The sequence below is a fragment of the Melospiza melodia genome, chromosome 4, assembly GCF_035770615.1.
Source record: "Melospiza melodia melodia isolate bMelMel2 chromosome 4, bMelMel2.pri, whole genome shotgun sequence".
NCBI classification, from domain to species: domain Eukaryota; kingdom Metazoa; phylum Chordata; class Aves; order Passeriformes; family Passerellidae; genus Melospiza; species Melospiza melodia.
In genome coordinates, this window is record NC_086197.1 from 58209867 (window position 1) to 58235226 (window position 25360).

At 36.1% G+C, this 25360-nt stretch overlaps 1 protein-coding gene across 9 annotated transcripts in view; it reads left to right on the top strand.

The window, feature by feature from the left end:
• The window catches only part of ANKS1B (ankyrin repeat and sterile alpha motif domain containing 1B), a 407265-nt gene that overhangs the window by 181591 nt on the left and 200314 nt on the right, over window positions 1–25360 (top strand). For all 9 annotated transcript variants that reach the window (XM_063154820.1, XM_063154817.1, XM_063154828.1 and 6 more), the window contains exons 13-14: window positions 13407–13987; window positions 15870–15942. In XM_063154820.1, the coding sequence (XP_063010890.1) occupies window positions 13407–13987; window positions 15870–15942 (654 nt within the window). The remainder of the gene's footprint in view (window positions 1–13406; window positions 13988–15869; window positions 15943–25360) is intronic.

A 25360-nucleotide genomic window follows, 5' to 3' on the forward strand; every position in this document is an offset into this window, starting at 1 on the left:
TTTTTGTATATTCCATATAGCAATACAATGTAAAATAGAAATAAAGTGAGTTTGTAGGAGCTTTGCCTTTTTAAAATACTTCAACAAACACTAATTTGTTAAAGAAATAGCCCATGATTAAAACTGAAATCTGATCTCCATATTTAGTGTCTCAGTGTCAGATGTGTTCAGGGGAGGTGAGCCTCATTATTCTATGCTCTTATGTGCAGGGCAAATGGAAATGGCACTTCCTGACCCTAAATTCATTATTTTGTGTTACTAACTGCTGTGTTTTCCTAAAAGGCATTGTACCACACCTGAAGAAGAAAGGCCAGCACTGCCTTAAGCTCTGGTCCACTTTAATCAGCTAAGAACTTTTGTCTGATGCCTTACTTTAAAATCCGTAGAACAGTTTGGGTTGGAAGGTGCCTTTAAAGGTCATCCATTGGACACCTGTGCTGGGACATCTACTAGACCAGTTGAAAACCCCATCCAGACTGGCCTCAAATGTTTCTAGCAATGAGGCATCCACCACCTCTCTGGGAAACCTGTTCTAGTGTTTCACCACCCCCATTGTAAAAAACTATGTCTTTATATCTAGTCTGAATATGCCTTCTTTTAGTTGAAAACCATTACCCCTGACCTATTGCTACAGGTTGTACTAAAAACTCTGTCCCCATCTTTCTTCTAATCCCCATTTAGTTATTGAAAGGCCACAATAATGTCTTCACTCAGTCTTCTCAAGGCTAAACAGCCCAACTTTCTCAGCCTGTTCTCATGGGAGAGGCGATCCACCTCTCTGATCGTTTTTGGGGCCCTCCTCTGCACCCACTCCAACAGGTCCATGCTTTTCCTGTACTGAGGACTCCAGAGCTGGATCCAGGTAGGGTTTCACCTCAGTGGAGTAGAGAGGAAACATCACCTCCTCACCACAGACCTCTCACATCTTGGTGTGTAGCAGTACTTCCATCCCCACAATGAAGATGAAATATTTTTACTTTCTATGATTCAGTCTCTCTAACTGCCAAGATACATTAAGAACTCATATCACAAAGCTCAGAACTCTTACTTTCCCACAAGAGTTCTTATAGGATTAGCATTCTGCCACCCTTCACCTGAGGACTGTGAAGTAAAATCATGCAAGTGTGATGATCTGTCTTTATTAATAGTCTTCCTCAACTAATTGACTTCAGAAAGTGGCAAAAACAATCAGACCTTGGAAATGACTGACTTATTCTGAATCTTTGGTGCGATAAACATCGCTGTGTTGGCTCCAGTAGAAAGTGTGGTTTACCTGATGTAGAAGAAAAATGCCATTTTTAAGCAGCAGGCAGTTATTTTGATTGAAACTTCTGTACTTCTCTGTGATGATTACTGCATGTCTTGGGATTCTGTCAAATGACAAAAAAAGATTGAAATTCAAATTGATTAGAGAATTTGAAAGCAATTACAAATGACAGACTTTTAGGCTTCATATTGATAGTCTGACTGTGTGGTGAACTTAAGTCAAGTTTCACTTTAAATTTACTTTTTAACTTCACTGATCAATGTTCATATTGGTGTAGTCAATTTTGGTTGAAAACACAGTATATCCTCATATATGTGTAGATGTTTTTTGGGTTTTTTTGGAATTTATCCAAGTTATGCTTGGAAGAAATGAAACTATCAAAAAAAAAGTATATATTTCTCTTTCCTCTGTGCAGATTTATTCTTTGTTTACCAGTACTGTAGCTGTCTCAATTCCTTTGAATTCTGGCCCGCCATGTATTCTCTGAGCAAAGATTTTAACTGCTTAGTGCCTTCTTTTCCATCTAAAGACTTGAAGAAAATTCAGTTATCTGTTAACTGGGCTAGAAAGAGGCCAGTATCCATGTCCCATTTGGTAGTTGACTCCCTGTTCAGTTAAGAACTGCTGTCATTCTCCTTGGAAATACCTAATGAATCTCATTTATTCCCACCACCATCATCAGCCTTCTTTCATTTAGGTTGGTGCAGATAGGAGGAATAATTAATTAACTTAATGTGAAATGCTAAAAACAGTATAAAATTCAAGGCAACCTATTCCAGGTGTGACCATCTTTGCTTTTTTTTACTGTGCTTTATTATAGGTGCTTCCATAAAAATGCTTTAAGGAAACAAGCATTGTCTAAAGATTTGACATTTTGTCTTTGTGTCTTCATGAGATTTTTGCAAGCTAATGAAAAAATAATTAAAAAAACAAAAAACCCATAAAACCACATTGCACATTCAAAAAAGTCTTTTTTGGGGACAATTCTGATTTGAAAGTCTAATCAAGACTTTCTGGTTTTATTATCTGTGGTCATCAGAATGGCTTCTTTCTTTCCTCCTGTTCTCTCTCTGCCTTCCTTCTCTCTCTTTCCTATTCTTACAAAAAAAAGATGTGTGCCCACTTTTAATAGGAAAAGTGATTAAAATTTTTTCATGGTAATTTCTTGATATTTTAACAATAAAATTTAGAAAAATAAATAAATCTGCAGGTTTTTTTTCTGGTATATCTCTTAGAGTGCTGTCTCATATGTTGAGCTGCTAGTCATGCTTGTTTGCTTTTAGAAAGAGAATAAAAGTGACTTGTTTTAAATTTCTCAGGATACCATGATCATCTAATTTCCAATTTATTCCAAATGAAGAATGTGCTAATTGAAACCATCGAAGTATTGTTTCTGCAATAATTTGTTACTTATGATTGACGTAACAAACTACTTCTGCACTCTCATTTCTCATGGGTATGTTTGGTAAATTAGACAACTTGCTATATCTCTTCACCTTGCCTTTTACAAGGAACTTCCCTGTTCATGGAGATTCTTCCCATCTACAAATCTACAAAACAATGTCTCTGTGATCTCTTGTCTCCTCAGGTGAAATGTAAGCACACTTGCTTAAACAGTTGAAATATATAGATGATAGAAGGATAAGATCTGCCTGGTTTGAGGCCTTAGTTCACAGGGAAATAAAATTGTTGATGACAGCAAGCGTAATATAAATAAATTAGAGCAGAATTAAGCAATAAAATTCTACATCTGCCTTGCTTCAGATGTATCTGGTTTAAGGCCCTAAAGAACTTTTTACCACCTGTCTTGAAGCATTGTAGATGAGAAGTAAGTAACTCATGGTCAAAAAAGGTATTTTCTAAATCTAAAGTATCTAATTACATAAGAAGTTTTCTTTACTTATTAAAGATGTGCAAATGACTGGATGAGATTATTTGGTAAAGTTTTCTACCATCTATTATTCCTGGTATTCTGATCAGACTGTTAGCTGAACAAAATCTGGACTATAGGTTATGGGACTAGAGTAGTATCATTCCCACAAATACTAGTCTATATTCTGATCCCTTAGACTGAGTTTCTGTTTTCCTATTTACAGTTTCTGGACTCTTAAACAAACGTATATATATAAATTTCTACTAGTCTGGAGAATGGTTTTGAAAGCTGTACCATTATAGTGCTTTTAGCTTGATAAATTAGTCTTCTTTATTAGACCTTGCTAATGTTTATTAATGTACATTATTATCCCCAGTAAAGAAAATATTATTTTTAGTAGGTGTACCATATTTGAAAAGCAAGTGCCTTTGGGGGATATCTGCCTGTGTGTTTCAGAGAGAACAGCAGACCCTTCTTTGCAGAGGATATCTTCCTTTCATGGATGGCAGAAGTCAGTGGAAGTAGCTGAAGGTGTGACCAGCACCTCTGTATCATTGAACTTCTTTCATAGAATGTCCCCAGGCGTGGCTTCAGCAGAAGGGTTTCTGTGAGAACTTTTAATCCAGCTCAAGCAAAATAAACCAGGTGAATTCAACTAATCTGCCCAAAGTGGGGCAGCTGATTAGCCCTCTAAGCAGGTTAGCCATTCCTACACTCAGCTCTGGCCCTGGAGCTGCTCGGTGATACCTTCTGTTTGAAGAGCAGTGGGGTGAGTGGTAATCTACTCTGTTGCTGCAGCTATTCAGTAGGTGAAACTGTCCTCTAACTCCTATATGATCCTAACTGAAGGTAAATTATCCAGAGTTTCTATGTGTAGCATTTGTGTTGCGTGACTTTCCAGTTTGTTGTGTAAGAGGGGTTTTAATTACGTTAAATTATGCCTCTCAGTCTCTGTGGGAGCTTCTGTCCTGCAACTAGCTGATGAATCATGCAGTTTTTCATGATAATATTTTTGTTTATTTGGTTGTATTTGTACAGTATGAGAGCTCTGTAAAGTGTCATTTGTGGTGGAGCATGAAAGTTTGTAATTGTCTCCCAACGCCACTCACCACTCTTCCATGTCTAAGCAATTGTAGTCTAATGCTCGTTTTTCCTTTAACTGTATCTAAAATTGAGACATGCTTTTCTGCATCCTAGTGGCTTAAAAAAGGCTACACATTGGCTGCTAGCTATGATACTCCCCCAGCAGTCATAGTTAATTTAAAGCAGGTTAATTTCATGTTCCAAATGCACATATGTTTCCAAGATATCATAAACTGGTATTTTGGAACTGACTTGGTGTCACCCAGCCTTTCATGCTCTGTGGCACTCAGGTGTTCTGGACTCTTAACTTGATGGCTATTTTGGTAGAAGTATCAATAATCATTATTTCAAATATTAACAAGTTTTCAGTTCCTATTTAAAGTAAGTGTATGTAAGTCTTCTGAAATGGAGTATATGCACACATTAAATTATTTATTCTACTATAAAGGATTCTTTGAGATGTATTGTCTACGTCTACCCTCAGTCCTCCTTCTCTGCTGGCATTTAATCTCTAAGAAACAATTCTAATGCCAAACCAGATGTCTAGACCAACTTGGATACTAGAAATACTGTTTCTGAGCTCTTGCTGCTTCACCAGAAAGACAGAGGTTTGCAAGTTGTGTGTCACACCCGTCAGCCTTTGCAATCACTTTGGATACTGTGTAGTGTCTAAAATGGCCATATTGTGTCTGCATTTAGCCACTTCAATATTTGCTCTTTGTTTCACATCTTCTTCTAAGCATCCTGTGTGTAATATTACTTTTTAAAGTAAATACAGTTACTTGTGAAAAGTAAACAACTTTTGGAGATATTAAATATACCTAGAGAGTTATTATTCTTAGATAAATTATTTTGCACATTATTATGTCAATGTTTTGTAAGATCATTTATGTTTCGTAAATACTTTTCAAAAGAATTTAAATAGTTATCCTGTCAAATTTGCAACCCCCAAATAAATAATTTGGAGAAAGTAAATAGAGTTAATTTGGTTTTATTCTCTCATTTTCCCCAGTCAGTATTTATAACTTCAAAATGTTGTGAGCTGCAAGTTTGCTAAAAGACTATGATTTTTAGTGATTAGTTTCAATACTGTCACATGTAAGCAAATATATAAAATTTCAGTGAATGGTCCACATAGAGTTTAAAATCTGAATGTAATTTTCCATGACTGTATATGTACCTATATCTAGAACTGAAATTTCATTCTACAGCCAGAGATATTTTCTGTACATTCCTAATTTTTGTACACTTTTTTGTCCCTACAACCTAATAGATTCAGCAAAAAACTGGGGTAGGGCACCTTTATTTTACATTATTTCTTATGAAAGCACAAATTCCATTCCTTCTGGATTTGAAACATAAGTTGAAAAAGAGCACAGATGATCTTGTACATGGAATGAGGAAGAGACAAGCTGAAATATCTTAAAAACACTGCTCTGATCAGGAATATATTCTATATCAAGGTTAGAAAAGAGAAATGTATGGTCAGTGCAAATGGCAGAACATACACTTTCTTTGCTTTCTGGTCTTGTCTCATGCTGGGGGAAACTGAGTTGTTGCTAGGGCAAATAATTCCTTTTAAACAAAATTGTTGCGCAGTGTCTCTTTTTAGAAACATTATTTTGAGAATGATCCACTATTTCTTGCAGTTTCTTTTCCCTTGTATGTCATAAGTTTTGTTCCCACTTGGTGGAGGAATTTGTCATTCCTTCTTTGCATGTGATGTGTGAAATACCAGGAGTGGAACATATAACAGGGTTTTTTTACAGTCTTCAACCAAAGGATACGAGAGCTCATCTATCACACTGATACTGCTTTGCACTGATTTTAGTTATTAAGTGTAACAAGTTTTCCTCTTGTATTACTCTGCCCTGCCGTACTATATTGTCAAATTAACATGTACTTTCTGAGCACAGCCACAACCCACTCAACTGCTTTCTGCTGAAAAAAGAGATCCCCACAGAATTTCTCAGTGTGATTATATGTGATCTCTCTGCAGAATTACATTTTACATCCATTGCCATTCACCTCTCAGAATTTCTTATGAAACATTCACTAAAACTTAGAGACACACTGAGAGGATTTCTTTTTGCTTTTGCTGCATTGCTAAGCTGAAGCGTTCCAGCAGAATTTTAGCTTGAATGTGAGTGTTGAATTTGTCCAGCATTTCACCTGAGGGATGTTGACCATTATTTTATCAGTCTGATATGTTTAGTCCATAAAAATGTTAGCATGTTATTTTTCTGAAGAATCCTTATTTTGATGTGCAGCCATAAGGCAGAATTTTGTGCTGTAAAATGTGATGGTTCATGAGACCTTGTCTGTCTTTAAGATGTCTAGGAACCAAGCCTTATATAGTCACATAGAAAGAAATCCTCATGGAAACGGCATTATGGAGGTGGCAGCTGCAGCTCTTTATTTTTGTCTGTGTTGAATTTTGCAGTAAAAGGTTAACCCTTTATGTGATTATGAAAATTACATTTATGTCCTCCTCAAATACAGAATATACATGTAACAGAAAAACCTGAAGATGTACAGAAGAGACAAAGCAGCTCAATAAGAGCTAAAATTAACTCTCTTGGTACCATATTACACTGCTATTGCTGAAAATTTGGGCAAGGGCTATATTTAGGCATTACAATGTGGTTGGAATTAGCAGTAATAACTGCCTAATATCCTTCCTCACCCAAAGCTTTTTTCTTCGTTAGATACTGGCAAGCATCGTTCAGAAAACTCCATATCTTGCCCTGAAAATCTTTCTCATCTTTTCATTTCCTGATGGGTCATAGGGAAAAGATGAAGGTAGAGACTGTGAGGCAGTAAAACCCCTCAGTACACAGTCAAGTGCAGACTGCTATGCTAAGGGGTGAATTGGCAGTTTTGAAGCTTATGAGAGCAAACTCCCAGCCCACAGAGACACTCACTGTGATTTCTAAGGGAATGGGTTTTGAGAAGCTGGCCGTGTTGGAACCTGGGCACAGAGCCTGGACACCATCTACAGCAACCTTGCCAACCACTTTTTGCTGGTTTCTCCAGATTTGGGAATAACCAGAAGAAGAAACTGCAGTCTGGCTGGACAGTATTGCTCCTCTTCTGTGTTGTTGCTGGTGACAGTAGAAGCCCACAGTCTTCACCGCTTCCTTAGTAATGTTGTTGTTCTGTCCTTTGCAAGGTCCATTGTACTTGCTATAACTTTGACTTGAGTGAGAAAATATTGTTCTGCTTCATCTAAGATATCTGCAGCCAAAGTGCTGCAATCAAAGAGCTGTAGCTTGGTCAGAGCACAGCGTTGTTTGCTGTGTGAAATAAAGACTTCCTGAGTATTGCTACTTCTGTTTTTAAATACTATGAATTTTCTGGATCTTATGCCTTTTCTTGCTGATCATCCCTTTTTATAACGTTTTGGCTATACAGCTGATATCCTCACTACTGAGGGTATTCTAGTGCTTGCAAAGCAATCTTTACTATGCAAATATGCTTACCCATCCTTCTTTAAGAGGGTAGTTTCCAAATATTGCTCAGTTCTGACTGTTGGTTTTAGCAGTCAACTGAATGTGGGGAAAAGGGAGTTGAGAATACATTTTTGGGCAGATATTACACATGTGCAAAGTGTGATGCTAAAAACATCTTTCTGGATCAAATGAAAACAGAAGTTGAATAGAATAATCATGTCACAATACAGTTGTTACCATAGCTATAGAATAATTTTCTAGTGGATTTTTATTTTACATTAGAAATATTGTGCCATGGCAACAGCAATGCCTGTTAAAGATCTGACTCTGTCATTATAATTTATCTATTACAGCTCTTTTCATTAGTGTTATTAACAACTGTTATTCTCCTGAATGTACTTTAGTTAGGAACATGGAATCTCTTGAGATACAAATGTGAATAAGATGATTTCCAATTTTACATGAATGCAAAACTCACAGTATTCAGTATACTTCTGGTTTTCTTAATGTGCTCTGCAGTCTTGGAGTCAGAATCAGGAAAAAATATCTGAGTTTGATGAAGCATCTGTAAATTATAACTCTCAAATACTGAAAGTGAGAAATGGTATTCCATGGAGTTCTATATATGTACCATGAGCAACTGTGCTGGGGTGCATCACTGTGAAAATAAATAGCTGATTGAATTGCAATCTGCTGCCTAAATACCAGTTTGGTTGTATATAAACTGGTGATAATAGCAATATGTATCTGTGGCTTTGAGATTATGGCACAACTGAATTTATTTGTAGTTCCAAATGTAAATGTTTTCCTTGTAACATAGCTATGGCAGTATCATAGTGATTTTCAAAAGTAATCCTCAGATGGATAAGCTGTACGTGCACTTGTAATAACACTAAAGTTCTGTAGAAATTACATCTGTTTATGTTTTGGTATTATGATACTATTTACAAGTAAAAAGATAAAGTGGTAAGAAAAGCAGTATCTGGTAAGGAAGCAAGATCTCTTTCTGTTGGCTTTTTTTTTTTTTTTTAATTACAAAAATAAGTGTACTTGCAAAAAGAAAAAAAAAATTACTTATAAGCTGAATGCTTCTCTCCACTGGGATTGAGTCCAAGAGTTTGAACTTCTCATGTTCTCTTGTGTCCTCACCCCCTTTCCTAAAGTTCTATCTCATAAAGCTTACTCAAATGTCTGGGAGAAGAAAAAGCTGTCATTATTAAATGGCTGTTCACTGAGTACAGACCTATGTAATGTAATTATTTATATAAATTCTTGGTGCCAGTTAAGTTGGTTGAAATAATAATAATAAGAAATAAAATTAAGACTTAATAATTGGTTTAATAGCATGGGTTTTTTTCAATACACAGCAATATTCAAAATAAGAATTATTTTTATATGTTTAAACCCAGAAAATAATATATAAAATATCACATTTTTGCATTGCTACTAAGCCTCGGGAGAAATATTGATTTCAGTATCATTCTTCTTGAAGTTTATGACAGAAATATGCAGCAATTAAAAAAAATCTATCTCAGAGATGGGAAATTATTAAAAGCAAGGATTTAATTTTTTTTTATAAAGTTTCCTATTTTAGCAAGGGTGTAGTAGTGGTATTATCCTGTGTAAAGCTTTTCATTCTTTAAGTTCTTGAGATGGAGGTCTTGGATATTCCCATGAACAATGAATCTGCATTTTTAGATAATGATGGAGTTTGAAGAGCTTATTTAACATCTAACATTTCAGGTCTTAGGTCAACAAATACTGACTTGGAAAAAGAAAGAAAAACATACTCTAGGAAATTATTTTATGATTATCTGTTTTATGGTTTATTTTTTCCTTCTGTGATTTCTTTAGAACATGACAGGGAGTGATAGACTACTGTACTATTTAGAGCAGTGCTATAGTCCATCTCTGTGCTCTCCTTATTTGCTGAACATCAAAGTAATAAATATTGACTTCAATAGGAAACTAGAATAATAATACAAGTCAGTATACAAAGAGCATTAACCTTAACAGTTATCAGTTCAAAAGGCAGAAGATTCAGAATTGTAATTGGTTCATTAAACTTTTGGATATCTGGAGGATTTCTAGTCCATCTTCCTCTTTGGAGCAGGACTGTCATCATGAAATCAGACATACCTTTTCCTAACCAGGTCTTGAAACTGTCCAGGGATGCAGATGGCACCCCTCTGCATGACCTGTTTTAGGGCTGCAGTGCAGCATGCAGTGCTCCCTGCTCCTTAACCTTTGTCATGACCACATGGATTTTTTTTTCCTAACAGCCCCAGTCTTTTTTGTTGCCTAGCATAGATGTGGTTTGCATGGCTCAAAATCACGGAGTGAAGAATATGTAGGTATAAGATCTTTGCTTACTTTGCCACATAATTAATAAAGCTCTTATTAAAAATCTCTTTAATAAGAGTCTCCCTGTCTCTACCAGGGCTTTTTTTACTCTGGTCAAGACAGACCAAAGATTACCCAAGTAGCCAATAACCAAAGGTTATCCAGGTAGCCATTAACCATATTCCTTGGTTTTTGAATGATGAATTTGACGCATTATGGGGCTGATTTTTTGATCTACTGAAATGAATAGCAACCATGCTTCAAAAATATTCTGTGTTTAAAAATGTTTAATACTCTGAACAGAGAAAATCTTAAGGAATCTGAAATCAAATGCCTAAACATTTTTGCATTTTCAGCATTATATCTCTGCGCCTTATCTCCCATTTTTCAAATTAGCATAATATCACATTACAATCTCACCTTAGAAGGATATGTGAGTTGATATTTGTGAACTTCTTAGACAGTGGGCATCATAAAAATGCAGTAAATAGGCAATAAGACCATTCTTATTGAACAAAGAGAATATAAATCCCTGAAGATATTTAAAAGATGTGACACTTAGGGACACGGATTGGTGGTGGTGGTGGTAGACTAGGCAGTGCTGGTTTAACAGTTGGACTTATGATCTTAGAGGCCTTTTCCAAACTGGACAGTTCTATGATACTGTGGAAATGTTGAGAAATTCTTCATTGAGCAGCTTCATTCTCAACATTAAATGAAATAGGGTATTTTTGAAAATTAGTAGTGATCTTATAAAAAGTGGAATAGACTACTTGCTAACACATAAGAAGACTAATGGCAGCACAAGCAACCTTTGTTTTATTTTTTCCTGACTTCCTTAAAGTATTTGTGTGGGTATTTTAAAGATGAAAGTTTTACCTAAAGTAGAATATATATACTTAGGTGTTCACAGTACAGTAAAGTTGTGAAAGATCGAGCTGAAAAAGGCTCATACAATATATTTGGGTCTTTGCTGCCGCATCAAATCTCAAACAACCAGAATTAATGTTTTGATATGCTATCACTGCAGCACTGCTGCAAAGAGAGATACACACTTTCTAGTAGCCAGTAAATATATTTACTGACCACAGGGGAATGGGTGTTCTCAGTAAGAATGAACTTACATCATTTACAATAATAAGTTGAGCAAAATCAGGGCGTGAGATGCCACTGGTGCTTGGCAGTCTGTACCCTTAAACTGTTTGGGTTTTGTCAGTCTTTGGCCAATACTAAACAGACCTACCTAGACAGTACCCCGGCACAGTGCAAGTTTTAGCTGAGACAAGAGACTGTTCCCAGTAAATATTTGGAATGGACCAGCTCTGTCTTAAGGAGAGTTTAGCTTAAAGGACACGAGCCTAGTAATTCCTTCAGATCCTCATAGCTGTTGGCCAGTACTATTTAGTAACATAGATGTAGCAAAACTAGTAGTGAATTTCTTGCAATCCAGGTTCTGTAAGCTTTTGTTTTTCTTGATTTATTCCCTCCTGATTTAAATATTAAAATATATTTAAAATATATTTTTAAATATTAAAAAATATTTGTCTCTTCAATGAGTTCAATACACAGCTATGAGATACCTGTCTAGAACATCAAAATAGGATTCAGTTCATGACAGATATATCATGAAGGTATCTGGACACAAACTGAATGCTGTCTCCCATAAGTCACTGGCAGTGTAGTTAGCCCAGTTAACAGAGTACAGGGAGTTATAGGTTCCATTCATTTTATTAATCTGATATCTGACTATGGTAGAAGCTAACATGCTTCCTACCCATGTAGAAAAATGATGTGTCTTAATCTGGAGCAGAATCTCAGCTACTGAGTTTTTCATGTAAAGGAAAAGCACCAAAGCCACTAATTATTTGCATAATTTATTCCTCATTTTGAATTCACCTTCAAAATTGCAGACATACGTATAAATCAGCAACTTTCAGAAATCAAAGAGAGGATACCCCATGTCCTCCTTTCCCCCTGAATTTTTCCCCTAAACCAAATTTTTCTAGGTTTATTGATCCCTTAAGCTCTGTCATATCCTACATTTAACCTTTCTCCATAAGACCTTACATCTTTTTGGTTGCAAAAATGTCTGAAGTATATTCTAGTTGGTTGTTTTTTCAAGAAGAAAAGTGTATTTTCTTAGGTTCTTCGAATTTTATCATATACAGAAAAACATTTAATTTTATATTTTTAAGCTGCTGACTAGTAAAAGAGTTGATGAAGTTTTGAAGTACACACCAAAATCTTTCTTCTGTCATTTGTAAAGTCAAGCACTGCTTTCTTTTAGAAAGGATATTTTGAGATTTGATTGGGGTTTTTTTTTGTCAGCGGATATTTTAGTTAATTGGAGAAAACTGCTCAATATCTTTGCACATTATGTCATGATGCTATGCTCGATTCCTTGTGGTAGCTGCTGCTGTGCTCACAGTCCTGCAGTTAGAGTCCATCTAGAACATACAACTTCTAGAAGGAATGAGATGAATTTATTTATCTTTAATGAAGTAGTAATAGAGATGTGACCATTAGTAGGGACACAATTATTCTGGGTAGAACATGCTGACTTAATGCCATGTTGATAGAGTGATGTTAAGCCCAGCAATACTTTAAGCGAGGCACCTCAGACCTCCATTTTCCCCCCCTCCTAGTTCTTTCAGCAACAAGCGTAAAAAAGAATCATAAAATTTTAATAATCCACTCTAAACCTTGCCAAAGTAGTGCATTTTTCTGTGGTTGCTTTTTGTGTTTATGTATGTGCTAAGTTACATATTAAGTGTGTTTGAAAAGACTTGATTTTGTGTTCTTTTTTCCCAATGGTTACTATTACTATTCTCAAAAGTTCCTGAAAATAAAAACAGCACTCAAATCTATTCCTTAGAGACTGTCAGTAAAAAGGCATCATAGTGTAAATTCCCTATTATTATAAGGCTATAAAAAGAAAAATTACTAAGAATACTCGTGACAATAATGATTCTTCATGTATTTTACCACCTACAAACTACCTACCTAATTCATCATACTAAACTATATAATTTTTGCACATTTCAGCTCAATAGCAAATTAAAAGAGACATCATCAAGCTGATGGAATAGCAATGGCCTATTTTATCTTATAAATTTGTTTTTTCATGGAGTTTTATATATAGCACTGAGCATTGTTGGCTATTCTTCTACCAGCAGATATTTTAGGATAAAATAGTCATATAGTCATATTTTAGATTTTTTTTTTAAGAGAATAATAAATCAGTTCATGGCGTAGTTGTCTTTTGTTTCATTACATAAGAATGTACCCAGCAGCATTAAAAAGTAATTTTGAGGGGAATAAGGATTTTGTTTTTTGTTTGCAGTATTTTAACACCCTTTTATGTTCACAAGGCTCTCTCTCATTTCAGAGCAACGTAGCCAGGGTGAAACATCGACTGAAAGTGAGCTTCCTGAAGGGCACCCCGCTGAGCAGTTTGCAGGTTTACTTCATGGATCATCACCTGCGTGTGACCCACCTGAAAATCCACTGCAGCTGTACAGCAAAGTAAACCTGTGCAGTGGGCCACTGGAGAAAAGCATTTTGAGCAAGAGCGCAGCACAGCAGATACAGCTACGGAAAGAGAGCACCTCTGATCCTCCTGTTAAGAAAAAAAAGCCACCAATTGTAAACAGAACCATATTTCATACTAAGAATAAACCAGCAGAAAATCATACCCTGGTTGGTGCACCAAGGGTCAGTGAACAATGGGTTATTAGCACTGGGGGATTTGTGGAGCGAGCGTGCACGCTGGGCAGAATACGATCTTTACCAAAGACCTTGCTGGAAATGCATTTGTGCAAAAATGTTTCAAAATCTGATTCTAATCTTATCACCCATCCACCAAATGATAAAAAAGCAAGAAGCAATTGGAGTGAGCCCACGCCAAAGCCACAGTGCTCCAAAGGGAATTCAGAGAGAACACCTTCCTTCACATCAGAGTGGGAAGAAGTAAGTTTTTTTTCATTTTTTAAGTACTATGGTCTTGTGAAGATACTGTTGTTGTTTTTAGTTTCAGAGACAAAATAAAAAGTGAATATTCCACACTGCAAACTTCAGAGTGAATGTCACACTGTACTGCATGGCACAAAATGCAAAGCATTTCTGTTCTAATGCTGCCCACTCAATAAAGTCTATTGTTTCCCTAGTGAATGAAGTTAACCAGAAGTAATTCTGCAACTTTTTGTGGCACTGAATTTATTGTCTACTAAAGCCCTCATTGCTGACAATAATAATGTTGGTAAAATCCTTAGTAACTGTGCCTTTTGTTTACACATTTGCTAATTATTTCCACTATGGCAGTGCCCATTAGCAAGAGCCAGGAGAAAATGGCAGCAATAGAGAGTTGATTGGGCATTCTACAAACCCTCCTTGTGTATCATATCCTCTAAGTAGTGTGTAGCCTGTGTGCGAAATGCTTGGCACATACCTGGCTGCTGTGTGAATTGGGAATATCTTATAGCTGCAATGAATTCAGAACTACTAACAGAAATTTCCACACTGAATTTATAGTGCACATGCTTGCCCTTATGAGAGATTTTATTTTGGGTTTGGAATTCAATTTAAATTAATTTTTAGATACCGTATGTTTAACTTTTTACCCTGTGCTGAATTTCAAGAATGTAAATGGTTCTTCATAGACACAAAAGTACCCATCTCAGTGAGGTAAATTAAGAGTTTGAAACGTTTGGATCTTTGCTGCTCCTACAGAGAAGTGAGAATTTCTCTTTAAAACTACTACAGTGGGGAAAATCATCTATCTCCAGGGTGCTATTGCGTTCAGAAAGAACCCCGAGTTTGATTATGTGGTTGGTTATTTTTCTAGGAAAATGTTTCAAGCTAACCTAAGTGTCTGATTCGTTAGGGCATTTAAAGTCACTTTTGTAAGGGAAATACTCTCTCAGTGAAGATGTACTAAGGATATCAGGTTTTGATCTTTACAGCTTGGATATGTTATTATAAAATCCTGATTAGAATCAGGTACAGATTTGCCGTTCTACATGGTCATCAAGGTTTGATCTTAAACTTTAAAAAGTGCCATATATAAATGTATATATTTATGTATAAAGTATGAATGCTTAATCTTCAGATTCTGTCATAATTTCCAGACTTTCTCCTGTCACCAGTGACTAATACATACTTTTCCTACTAGTCCTAATAGTAAGCTTAGTAAAGTGTGTTTCTCTTTGTCTATCTTCTTAGTCCACAGCAACCTTTTGATTCACTTTTTGGTTTGTCCTGTTCTTACAGCACATAAAATAGATACAGTGATTTTGACCTAGTAAGTTCAATGTGCCTTAGACACATGTGAGTAGGTTTTGGGATCAGTGCAGTGTTGTTTCACAGAGAATGTTGTTCTGTGGTATGTGGGGACACAACTATGTTTCATACTTATTTACTGCCCTTGGGGCAAATGGAAAGAAAAGAGGGCTAGGAAATTCTCTGGAAATATGAATTGAACAAATTATCTAATTGTGTGTATTTTAAATACTTTGGAACATACAGGATATTTTTTTATTCATTAATATTGCTGCTTAAATAAACCACTACTGGCCATACCTAGATGATGAGAGTCATCAGTATGTAAGGAACTCTACTATGGAAAAAGAAATACTAGTCCCAAGCCTTAGTTTTTACTAATATTCAAAATTGCAAATCAAATTGCAATTTCCAAATTAAAGTGGAGTAATTAATTGTCTACCTTTCATTTATGCATTTTTGATTCTTTTTTTTCCTAATGAGGGTAATAATGCCATAAATCTATGCATGAAAAACTAAAATAAAATACTGAAGATGGGATCCCACAATTGTTTCACTGTTCTCTCTTTTGTAGATTGATAAAATCATGAGTTCAATAGATGCTGGAATTAATACTGGACTGGGGGAGATGAAAGATCACGCTACAAGTAAGGAAAAACAAGTAGCTATTGTTTATTTTGACGTAATTGTCCATAGGGAAACTGTGGATAAGACATTGCTAAGTAACCCACTGTGTTGAAATAATTTGTAGATATTTGAACAACCATGAACAGAATCTGTGTTGTTTACTGTTAGAGATGCATTAGGCCCAGTGTCCTGGAGCTGCTGCTTTAAATAGCATATTGGAGTCATTAATGTTGTTTTGAAATCTTACCAGAAAAAGCACTCCATTAATGTCTTTGTATTGAAGCCTTTCTTCTAGGGGGGTATTTTACAATCTTTTTCAGATGAGGTTTTGTTTGGAATGATGGAACTCTAGTATATATAATCCCTTAAGTGCTGACACTTTTTAAAGTATTGTATTATATAATGCTGCTTCGAAGAAATATTTGTCACAGGGATGAAAATGTTGCTGACAGACAGTGACTGGTGTTAGCAATGATGGGAAAATTTGAAAACCTCTGCTACTAAGAACCCTAAGTCATGCTTAGCCTGTTGGTCTGTCAGCATAAACCTGTGCAACTGTGCTGATAAGAATTTTGAAAGCATTTTATGTCTTCTCCGTAACTCATGGAGGGAAAACTGACTTGCATGTCCAAATAATTTAGTCCTGAGGCAAAGCTGTGTTACTCAGCTGTACTGGTACATCCTTGCTAAAAATTGCATTGGGTTTATACATAGGGCAGGATATTATGTACCTTATCTCTTAAAACTGGGAAAAGGATATATTTGAACAACTGTCCATTTCATGGAACATTACATATATACAGGATGAAACTGTGTCTTATCAATTAAATATAATTGACACAGCTATTTTAACAGTAGCTTGCAGTAAAAAAGATCTAGGATAAAGAGAAAATAACTGATTTGAATGCAAATACAATTGCAGATAAAACAAGCAAACTCAGCTTATTTTTTTCCTAAAAAGAGTAAGGGGCAATATCATGAGAAATGCTAGGCATGTTGTTCTGGCAGTCTGTTCGTTGTGCAACTTGCAACGTTGGAAAACAGAACTGTCCACAGACAAACTCCACATTAGGAGACAGTGAATATTTTCTGAAGATATGATAAATAATTCAGGGTTTTCTGTGTCTTATATTTTATCATAGTAATTTTACTGGGTCTGCTGGAGATGGAGTTATCTCTCCCACAGCAGCCTTCACAGTTCTTTGCATGGGTACCTAGAAAGGTGTTCACCTGTCAAACACCCCGGTGCTCACCCAGCATCAAGGCTGCCTCCCCAACACTCCCCCCTCGCCAGTGGGAAGAGGGTGGGCAAGACCTTGGGAGAGAACATATCCAAGACAGCTGACTCAAGCTGCAAAGGAATGTTCCACACCATACAGGGCTGTACAGCAATAAAAGCTAAGAAAAAGGAGAGGGAGGCTGGATATCACCTCCTAATAGGAAGTAGAGAATAAATCTGTTGTTTTCCTTTGGTTTCACACAGACCTTTTCTTTTGTTGTATTAAACTGCCTTTATCTTGACCCAAGGGGTTTTTTCTGTGTTATTCTCTCCTGTGCCCTGTCCTGCTCAGGGCAGTGATGGAGTGGCTTGCTGAGCACCTGGCATCCAGCCAGGGACAGCTTCCCACAGCAGCACACAGGCACCAAAGGCAAAATTGGGTGTAGGGTAAGAAGCTGCAGAGCAAGTAAAAGCCATGAAAGGGAGACAATAGCAACAGTATATGTCTGAAAATTTCCATATTTTGGTCATGTGTAAATACTACTCTATCTGTTGTTCCCATGACTGACTACTGCTTTTCATTTTTTCCTTTTTTAAGATCAGAAAATACCTTACAACTCTTGTCATCAGCCATTTTGCACTTCTACTGCAAACTTTATTTTTCTTGACATAGAAATATGGCATTTGGGGTTTCAACCCTTGCGGATGGCAGAAGATCTACTCTTTGCTTCTTTTCCCAGAGTGGACATTGAGTCCTTACTTACTTTCTATTCAGTGTGCAGCTTTTTGAACACAAATATTTTTTTTTCTTTCCTGTCAACTTCTTCACAGTCTTTAGCTAGTTTAGGATGATAATTTGATTTTGCTCTTAATTAAGTCATCAAGCTATGATCAATTGAAGTACAGCTATCTTTCCTTTAATTTTATCAGTTTTGCTTTACATGCAGCTTGCAATAACGACATGTCTTTCTACTATAGACCTGAATATATGCAGCTTTACATGTATGTCTTCCACTTTTCATTCCTTTTGGCCATTTCCAGATTTAGTCAAACACAATTTAGGCAGCAAAGCAAAGGGAACTATTATTGAATCAAATGAATTGCATGCATCAAACATGTTATGTGGGATTCACATTCTTTGAGCCTGAGAGAATCAGAGAAAAGAATGATCAAAACAATTCTGATCTCATTTGCTGCACGTGTGTTGTGCCACAGTAGAATGCAATATGGAGATTGTTTACCCAGAGTGGTGGTGTTTTGTTTCCTAGGCCTATCAGGGCCAAGTGCGTGTTCAGACTGTCGGTCAGCAGACAGTCACAAGATTTTGTTGAGTGCTTGTGCAGTTTCAGTTTAAATGCAGTATAATATAGTGTAATATAGTATAGACTAATATAATAAAGTAATTAATTAGCCTTCTAATATCAATAGAGTCAGATCCATCATTTCTCCCTGTAGCGGGTCGCCTTGATTTACTATAATGTTAGACTTCAAGTACATTATTTTTTATTGGGTAAGTAATAACCAAGTAATAGATTATCTAGGAGGAAATAAGGAGTTCCTACTTCTCACTGCTAGCAGGCTTCTCCTTAAACATAGCACAATCAAAGGTAACGATCTGGCCTATGCTTAGGAATAAAAATTTAGTAGTATGGTATCACATAATATAATTTTGAAATACTTCATCAGTTTATGTATAAATATGAGAGATTTTAGTTTTTACTGGAATATATGTGGAAAAAGCTTATCTGTAAAGCTTAAAAATAATATTTTTAATGTTCTGAGTGTGTAAATCAAAGAAACTTCTGCTGTTGAACTGTAAGCATCTGGATCATTGAGCGCATTATTCAAACAACTTCACTTGTCTAATAACTTTTTAGCAAGTAACAAAATTCCTGGTAATACTGAAGAGTAAACGTAGCTTCTGATGGAATCCTTCATTTTAGTGTTTGCTTAGTCCTGTACTTCATATTATACTTCAGTGTTTTCATGAACTGCTAATAAAAACAAAAATATATGAAATTCAAGCACAGATACTAGATCAATCATAAAGAGCTTTTTGTACTACATAGTATCTCATTCTTAGTGGAAAATATTTGAGAGGAAATATCTTGTATGCTCATAATTAAATAGCTTTCTTTAAAATTAGACAATGATGACATCTTGTGATGAAATTCTTGAATAGACTTGCCAGAACTTTGGCCTATATTTTCCTACTGGTGGTATCTGGAAAGACTTCACTTGGATCTCCAGGGAAATCTCTTAAGAAGCAATTAGAGGAGCAGTAAAAGGAGAGATTCAAAACTGAGTGTGCTCATGAGGATTTCATCCACAGCGTGCATTCAGGAACAAAAAAATTAAAGCAGAGCTTTCCATTTGGTAACAGAACAGGTACTGGAGGAGCAAACTTAAAACTGCAGAGAGGAAGATGACTGTTGATGTCCTCTGACTAATTAAAAGCAGGAGTGCTGACCAGGAAACAACTAAGAACAACTCTTGATAACCGAAAAAAACCCCAAACACTAGCCCAAGGAATAAAAAATCGCTGGTACCCAGAGGAAATGAAAGGTGCTGCTGGCTACTGATCTTCTACTCAAGGTGATGTGGAAACATCTACAACACCTGGCACTTAAATTATGGCTTATGGGTTTCTTCAAAAAAAGTCAAATTTTTCCAAATCACAAAGGATTCCACCAATCATTAGCATAGGATAAAGAATAATAATGCTAAAAATTATTTTGCTAAGGATTATCCTAGCAAATCAAATGTTCTTATCAAGCTCTGTGGCAGTGAATAAAGAAGTTGAAGATTCAAGATAAAGTCCAAGTCTAGCATCAGTCAGATAACACCCTAAATGTAGCTCTTCTCTCTCCTGAGAGAAATTTAAAATGAGAACCATTTGGCAAGAACAAAAATCATAATCTTAAATAAGGCAACTTGAACATAGGTCTTGTCCCTGGGATGATTTAAATCAAGATTAAAGAAGTGACTAGAGAAAGTCATGGGTCAGTTTGCAAGGTATCTTAGCTGTTTGCATGCTAATGGTAGAATAACAAGGAACAGAGAAGAAATAACTGAAGAGTTAATGAGGAAAACAAGAATTAATTGAATATTACAACAAAATTTACATTGTAGGTACTTTATCATATAGATCACAATAGTAGTACAGTCATATAGAAGCAGGGAAGAAGAGAGGAACTTTTGGCTTGTATTTCAAAACCAGTTGCTTTGAGATCTCAAAAATAGGATTAGATAGAGCTTTTAAATATCTGTTGGTGTCCAGGGAAGCAGTGAAGAATATATTTGTTCTTGAATATTTTCCAAAGACATTGGACATTATAGTAATGGAAGTTTTTATTTGCAATTTTTGTGTAAGAAATTACACTGACAGACTGCCCAGGGGAAAAAAGCTGAAAAAGGTAGATATCAAAAAATTCAAAGATTAAATTTTAAGAAATATATAGGGCATAGCTTTAAGACAAATCTGTGGGGGTTTCAATAGAAATCTACAAAAGACCGTAGTACAATCTTCACTAATGTGAAAAGAAAGTGTAAAATACCAGCTGAGCTAAATTTTCATCTCTTCTTCCACCTTAGGCAAAATGAGGAAAATTTCTCTTAACTAAACATGGTGGAATAGCACATGTGTGTAGAGATGTGTCAAAAGTGCCAAAGCACTCATTGAGAAGCACGTAGCAAGATTTAATATAACATAATTATATTAGTGCATTAATAGAAGAACAAAAAGATGTTCAGTACCTTAGAGAGCTCCTGGAGGAAAGGAAAGGGTGCATGGAGTAGGAGCAGAGAAGGGAAAAGCACACCGTGATTTTGTATTACATGAGTTTACTGTAGAGCTTGTTGGTGAATATATGACATCCACAGTTAATCCTAGAGCTAAAACCTCAATTGTAGATAAGGAAAGAACAGACTATATAGGTTAGGTTTCTCAACTGTCTGCAAAACTTAGGCCTATTAGTGGCTTTCTGTGAGATTTCATGACGGATGTGTCAGGTACCAGAAAACTAAATAAGAATAACATAGATCTTATCTTTAAAAGAGGAAAGAAAGAAGAATGTGGGGAATTATTTTCAATTAATAAACAAGTCAGTGAACAGATATACCTCTTTAAGTAGCTAGAAGAAATAAGTAATAAACAATATGGATTTGCCCAAGAGCAAACCTAGTAAAGCCATCTAATTCCCTTCTGGGAGTGGATAGGAAATATTAGGTAAGGGAAAAACAGTAGGTGTCCAGTATTTGGAATTCACTTAAGGTTTTGACACTGTCTCACCTGTTTTTCTTGCAGATTAATTAAGAAAGCATGAGCTTGATGAAAGTAATGGTAGGTCAGACAGATTAATCTTATTCGCAATGTCTAAATTCAGACTTCTGGAGTGTGGACTGCATTGAGCACATCTGAGCCATTAATGCTGAGTTAGATAAGCAGGCATTTTTTTTTATTGATCATCATGTCTAAATGTCTGAAGCATGCAAAATGGCACTGGTGTCTTAGAGAAGCTCCTCAGATGTAGCTGTCTAAAACTACCTAAAGTGCATTTTCCCTCTGTTCTGCAGGACAAGATTATAAAGGTGATACAGTGAATCATCCAAATAGATTATTATTATTAGGAAGATTATAACTTTGGTTACATCCAGTAGCATCTGCAAGACTTTTGAATAGTTGCCAGAATGAGAAAGAATAACAGTTGGGATATAACTGACCTTGGCTTGAGTCAGAATGAAATAGATGACTGGTTATACCCCTTTGAGTCTATTTTGTAATGATTCTGTGACTACTGTGATAACACGATTTAGAAGGAGCCTATCTAAAAAGTAAAGTAAAAAGAAGAAACACTAAAATTTCATATTTTCTTTGCCTAGTTATAAACAATTTTTTTCCAACAATAAGTCTTTCAAGACATACAAAGCAATAAACCTGTGTTAGTTGTAGCTTGGTAGCTGTTTGCAGGTATATGACTCAGAGTTTACTTATATTTGCAAATCACTTGGATGGGAATAATACAAAATAATCTACTTCAAAAAAAAAAAGAACTAAAATAGGTAATGGATATCATATCATCATCATGATTAAAGCTAGCATTGTGTCAAATCAGAGCAGTTAAAATAATGAGTAAGAAAGTAATTGTTGAAAGTCATTCCACATCAAAATAGTCAACAATCATTTTAGTTTTTTGAGAGAGTCACTTATGTCAAATATGTTCTAGTACATGGAGGGTGATTTACAGTTTTATAATTCTACTGATTGTAAATTCTGTTTTGGATGCTGTCCATAAATGCACTAAACAGTTGCTGTGTATATACAGGTCGGGATATTTTTGGTCAGCTGAGAATGTACCTACCCTTGAGTGCTCTCATTGTTCCACCTAGAGGCAGAAAGGGTAGAGTTTACTGAATTACCTTAATTTTCTTGATCTAAAATTTTATTTTGAAACATACTGTCATGCTTTTTTGTTACAGCTGAAATAAACAATTCTTATTGCATTTAGGAAGATTGTATTTTACAGGGTTTTGTGTTGCCCTTTAGTGAGAGCAGTGCCTTTTCCTGTGCTTGGAGATAATCCTAGCACCACTTGCAGCATCTCTGCCTTAATATCAATATCAAGGCCACAAACCTTGCTCAACGACACAGTCTGAGTGCTTGCCTTTCAAAGATTAATGTTGCTTTTTACTGGAAGGGGTATATGAAACAGAATCACACCACATGAGGAAAAAAAGACTTTCAAGGAAGCTAGCAAATCTTGTGGAATATTTACTTTAGCAGTATGTATCCCCATGTGTACAGCTTCAGAGAGACTCATGAGTTGGCTCCTTTAGGGCTGCTTTGAAACCAGAAGGACTCTGGAATGCTGAAGGCTATGCCTGAGTTAACTGCACCAGCTGTATCTTATTTGAAAGCAGGACTCTACTGCATTGTGCTGTATTCTGAATAAACCTACAATTCCATTTATGTCAAGTTTTTTGTACAAAGTCCTTATTGCTTCTTGATGTGCCCACTGTATGTTTGGGGTTCAATGTCATGTAGTCCAAACTTAATGCCAGGGACTGACAGTAGGTCACAGAGCACTGAATTAGAATACATTTTGTAGTGTTCTTTCTCAAATCTTCCATTTTAGGACAAAAGTTGTAGACAGTCATCCTATAAAAGTCATTTTCTTTGTTTACTTACCTTCTCTACTGATACAAACAAGGCTATTATTGATGATTGCTTTGCAGTATGGGGAAAATTTTAAGAAATTTTACTTTCCAGATTTGTGAGGGAAATTACTTTGAGTACAAAGGTTGGGAAAATAAAATACACGTGACTTCACCAGCTTAGGAAAAGATGGAATCAGGTGGGGCCACATCCAGAAAAGCTGAGAAGAGTAAGGATTCATGTTGCACCCTGTACAGCTGTAAGACTGTTGAAATTGGGCAAAACCCTTGACTGCCTGAAGCTACATGCTTTGGTTTCCTGTCTTCCCCCTGTTCCACTGCCACTGCTCAGACATGAAGCCTTTATCATCCCTAGAGTGGTTCTGCCTATAAAAGCTAATGTATTAACTGAAAAGTCAAACTTTCTTTTAACAAATGAAGCCTTGTTAGGCTGGTCCTTTTCTGTTTGCTGCCATATGGTTGCAGTTTTGGCAAAGTGGTTTTCCTCCAAAGCTGTTAATATCCTCCCTCCTCCAAGAGCTGAAAACAGATAAAATATAAGTACTTAAGGCAGAATTTTAATTGGATATGTGTAGGCATGTTGACATAAGGCAGATTTCACAGTGGTACATTATAGACTTAAAAGTATATATTTTTTTGTAATTTAGTTCCTGTTTTGCAGCATTTACCTTGTCCTTTTAAAATCTCCATTTGGTTAAAATAAGATCTGTATTAAAGTGAAGTTATTTAATATAATTTAATAAAATGAGCTATGAAATTTCTCACTGAGAAGGACACCTCTTAAGCTTATAGTTTTGAACACATAACTATAATTTTGCAATAGCCAACCACAACAACCAGACAGTACAATAAGGATAACATCACTTCTCTCCCAACTTCCCTTTGAAGGGAAGCTGTGCAAGAAGACCAAAATACCTGTAATATCATAGCTGGCAAAAAAGACAGAAGGAACCTGCCTCTGTAGCTGATGAGACGAGGCAGCTCCAGCAGCTGATGTCTGCTGCCCGTGCTGTTTGATGCTTCCTCAATAGGAAATACACATGTAGTCTGAAATTACTAAGCTGTAAGTCTTTGAACTCTTTAGCAACAATTATAGGACTGCAGTTCAGGAAAGAGAGCCACACATTTGTGTTTGGTTCTGCCCTTCCCTGTATCCTGTCAACAACTGGTGTGTGGAATTTTATTTGCAGTGGCAGAACAGCTGGGGGGAATTTGCATAACTGAAGTCAATATGCAATGTAACAGAAGGCAGAAGTGACTTTTCTTTCAGGTAAAACTGTTTTCAGTCAGTCCCACTCTTGTATGGAGCCTGTCACACTCAGAACCCAGGAGCAAGGAGGTGTGCATGTGTGTGTGGCCAAGTTGCTTGTCCATGGTAACTTCTGTGTGTTGTGGTAGGCTGACTGTGGCATTCTTAGTGTATCTATTGGATTCCTTTTGATTAGGACAAGTAAGCTTTTTTCCACAGGCCTTTAGGAATCAACCTTTGCTGTGGTATGGCCCTTTGGATCCAAAATTTTCTTCAGCGGCACTAATTTTTTTTGGTTCCTTTTCTCAGATATTTTAGGCCTTCCTTTTGGAATAACAAAAAGATGAATATCACATGCAATGTGCTGTAATGTTATTGCTGTAGTGCAGGGTCTTCTGCTGATAAATTGTCTGAGCTGTTGTTTTATCAGAGCACACTCCTCCTCTTGACAGGAACATATTCCCTAGTGTTTTACCACTGCCAGCAGTGTCCTTGATTATCAGAACAGACCATGCCTTTAACTCTTTGAGGCACTGTGTCTTCACATATGCATTTCTGCCCCTGCATTATTCATACCAATCTTTCTATTTCTGTCAATAATATCTTCATTTCAAATTATTTGAATGGCAACTTAAATCTGTGCAATCATCTAGATTATAAAATAGTGGAGAACAGAAGGCATATAGCTATAAAATATTAGGAAGAAATATTTTTAGCATTTATTTACTGAGGACATGATAGTCCTAATGTATTGCATGTCACTGAACCTACCTAAAGATCATATAAATTCTACAGA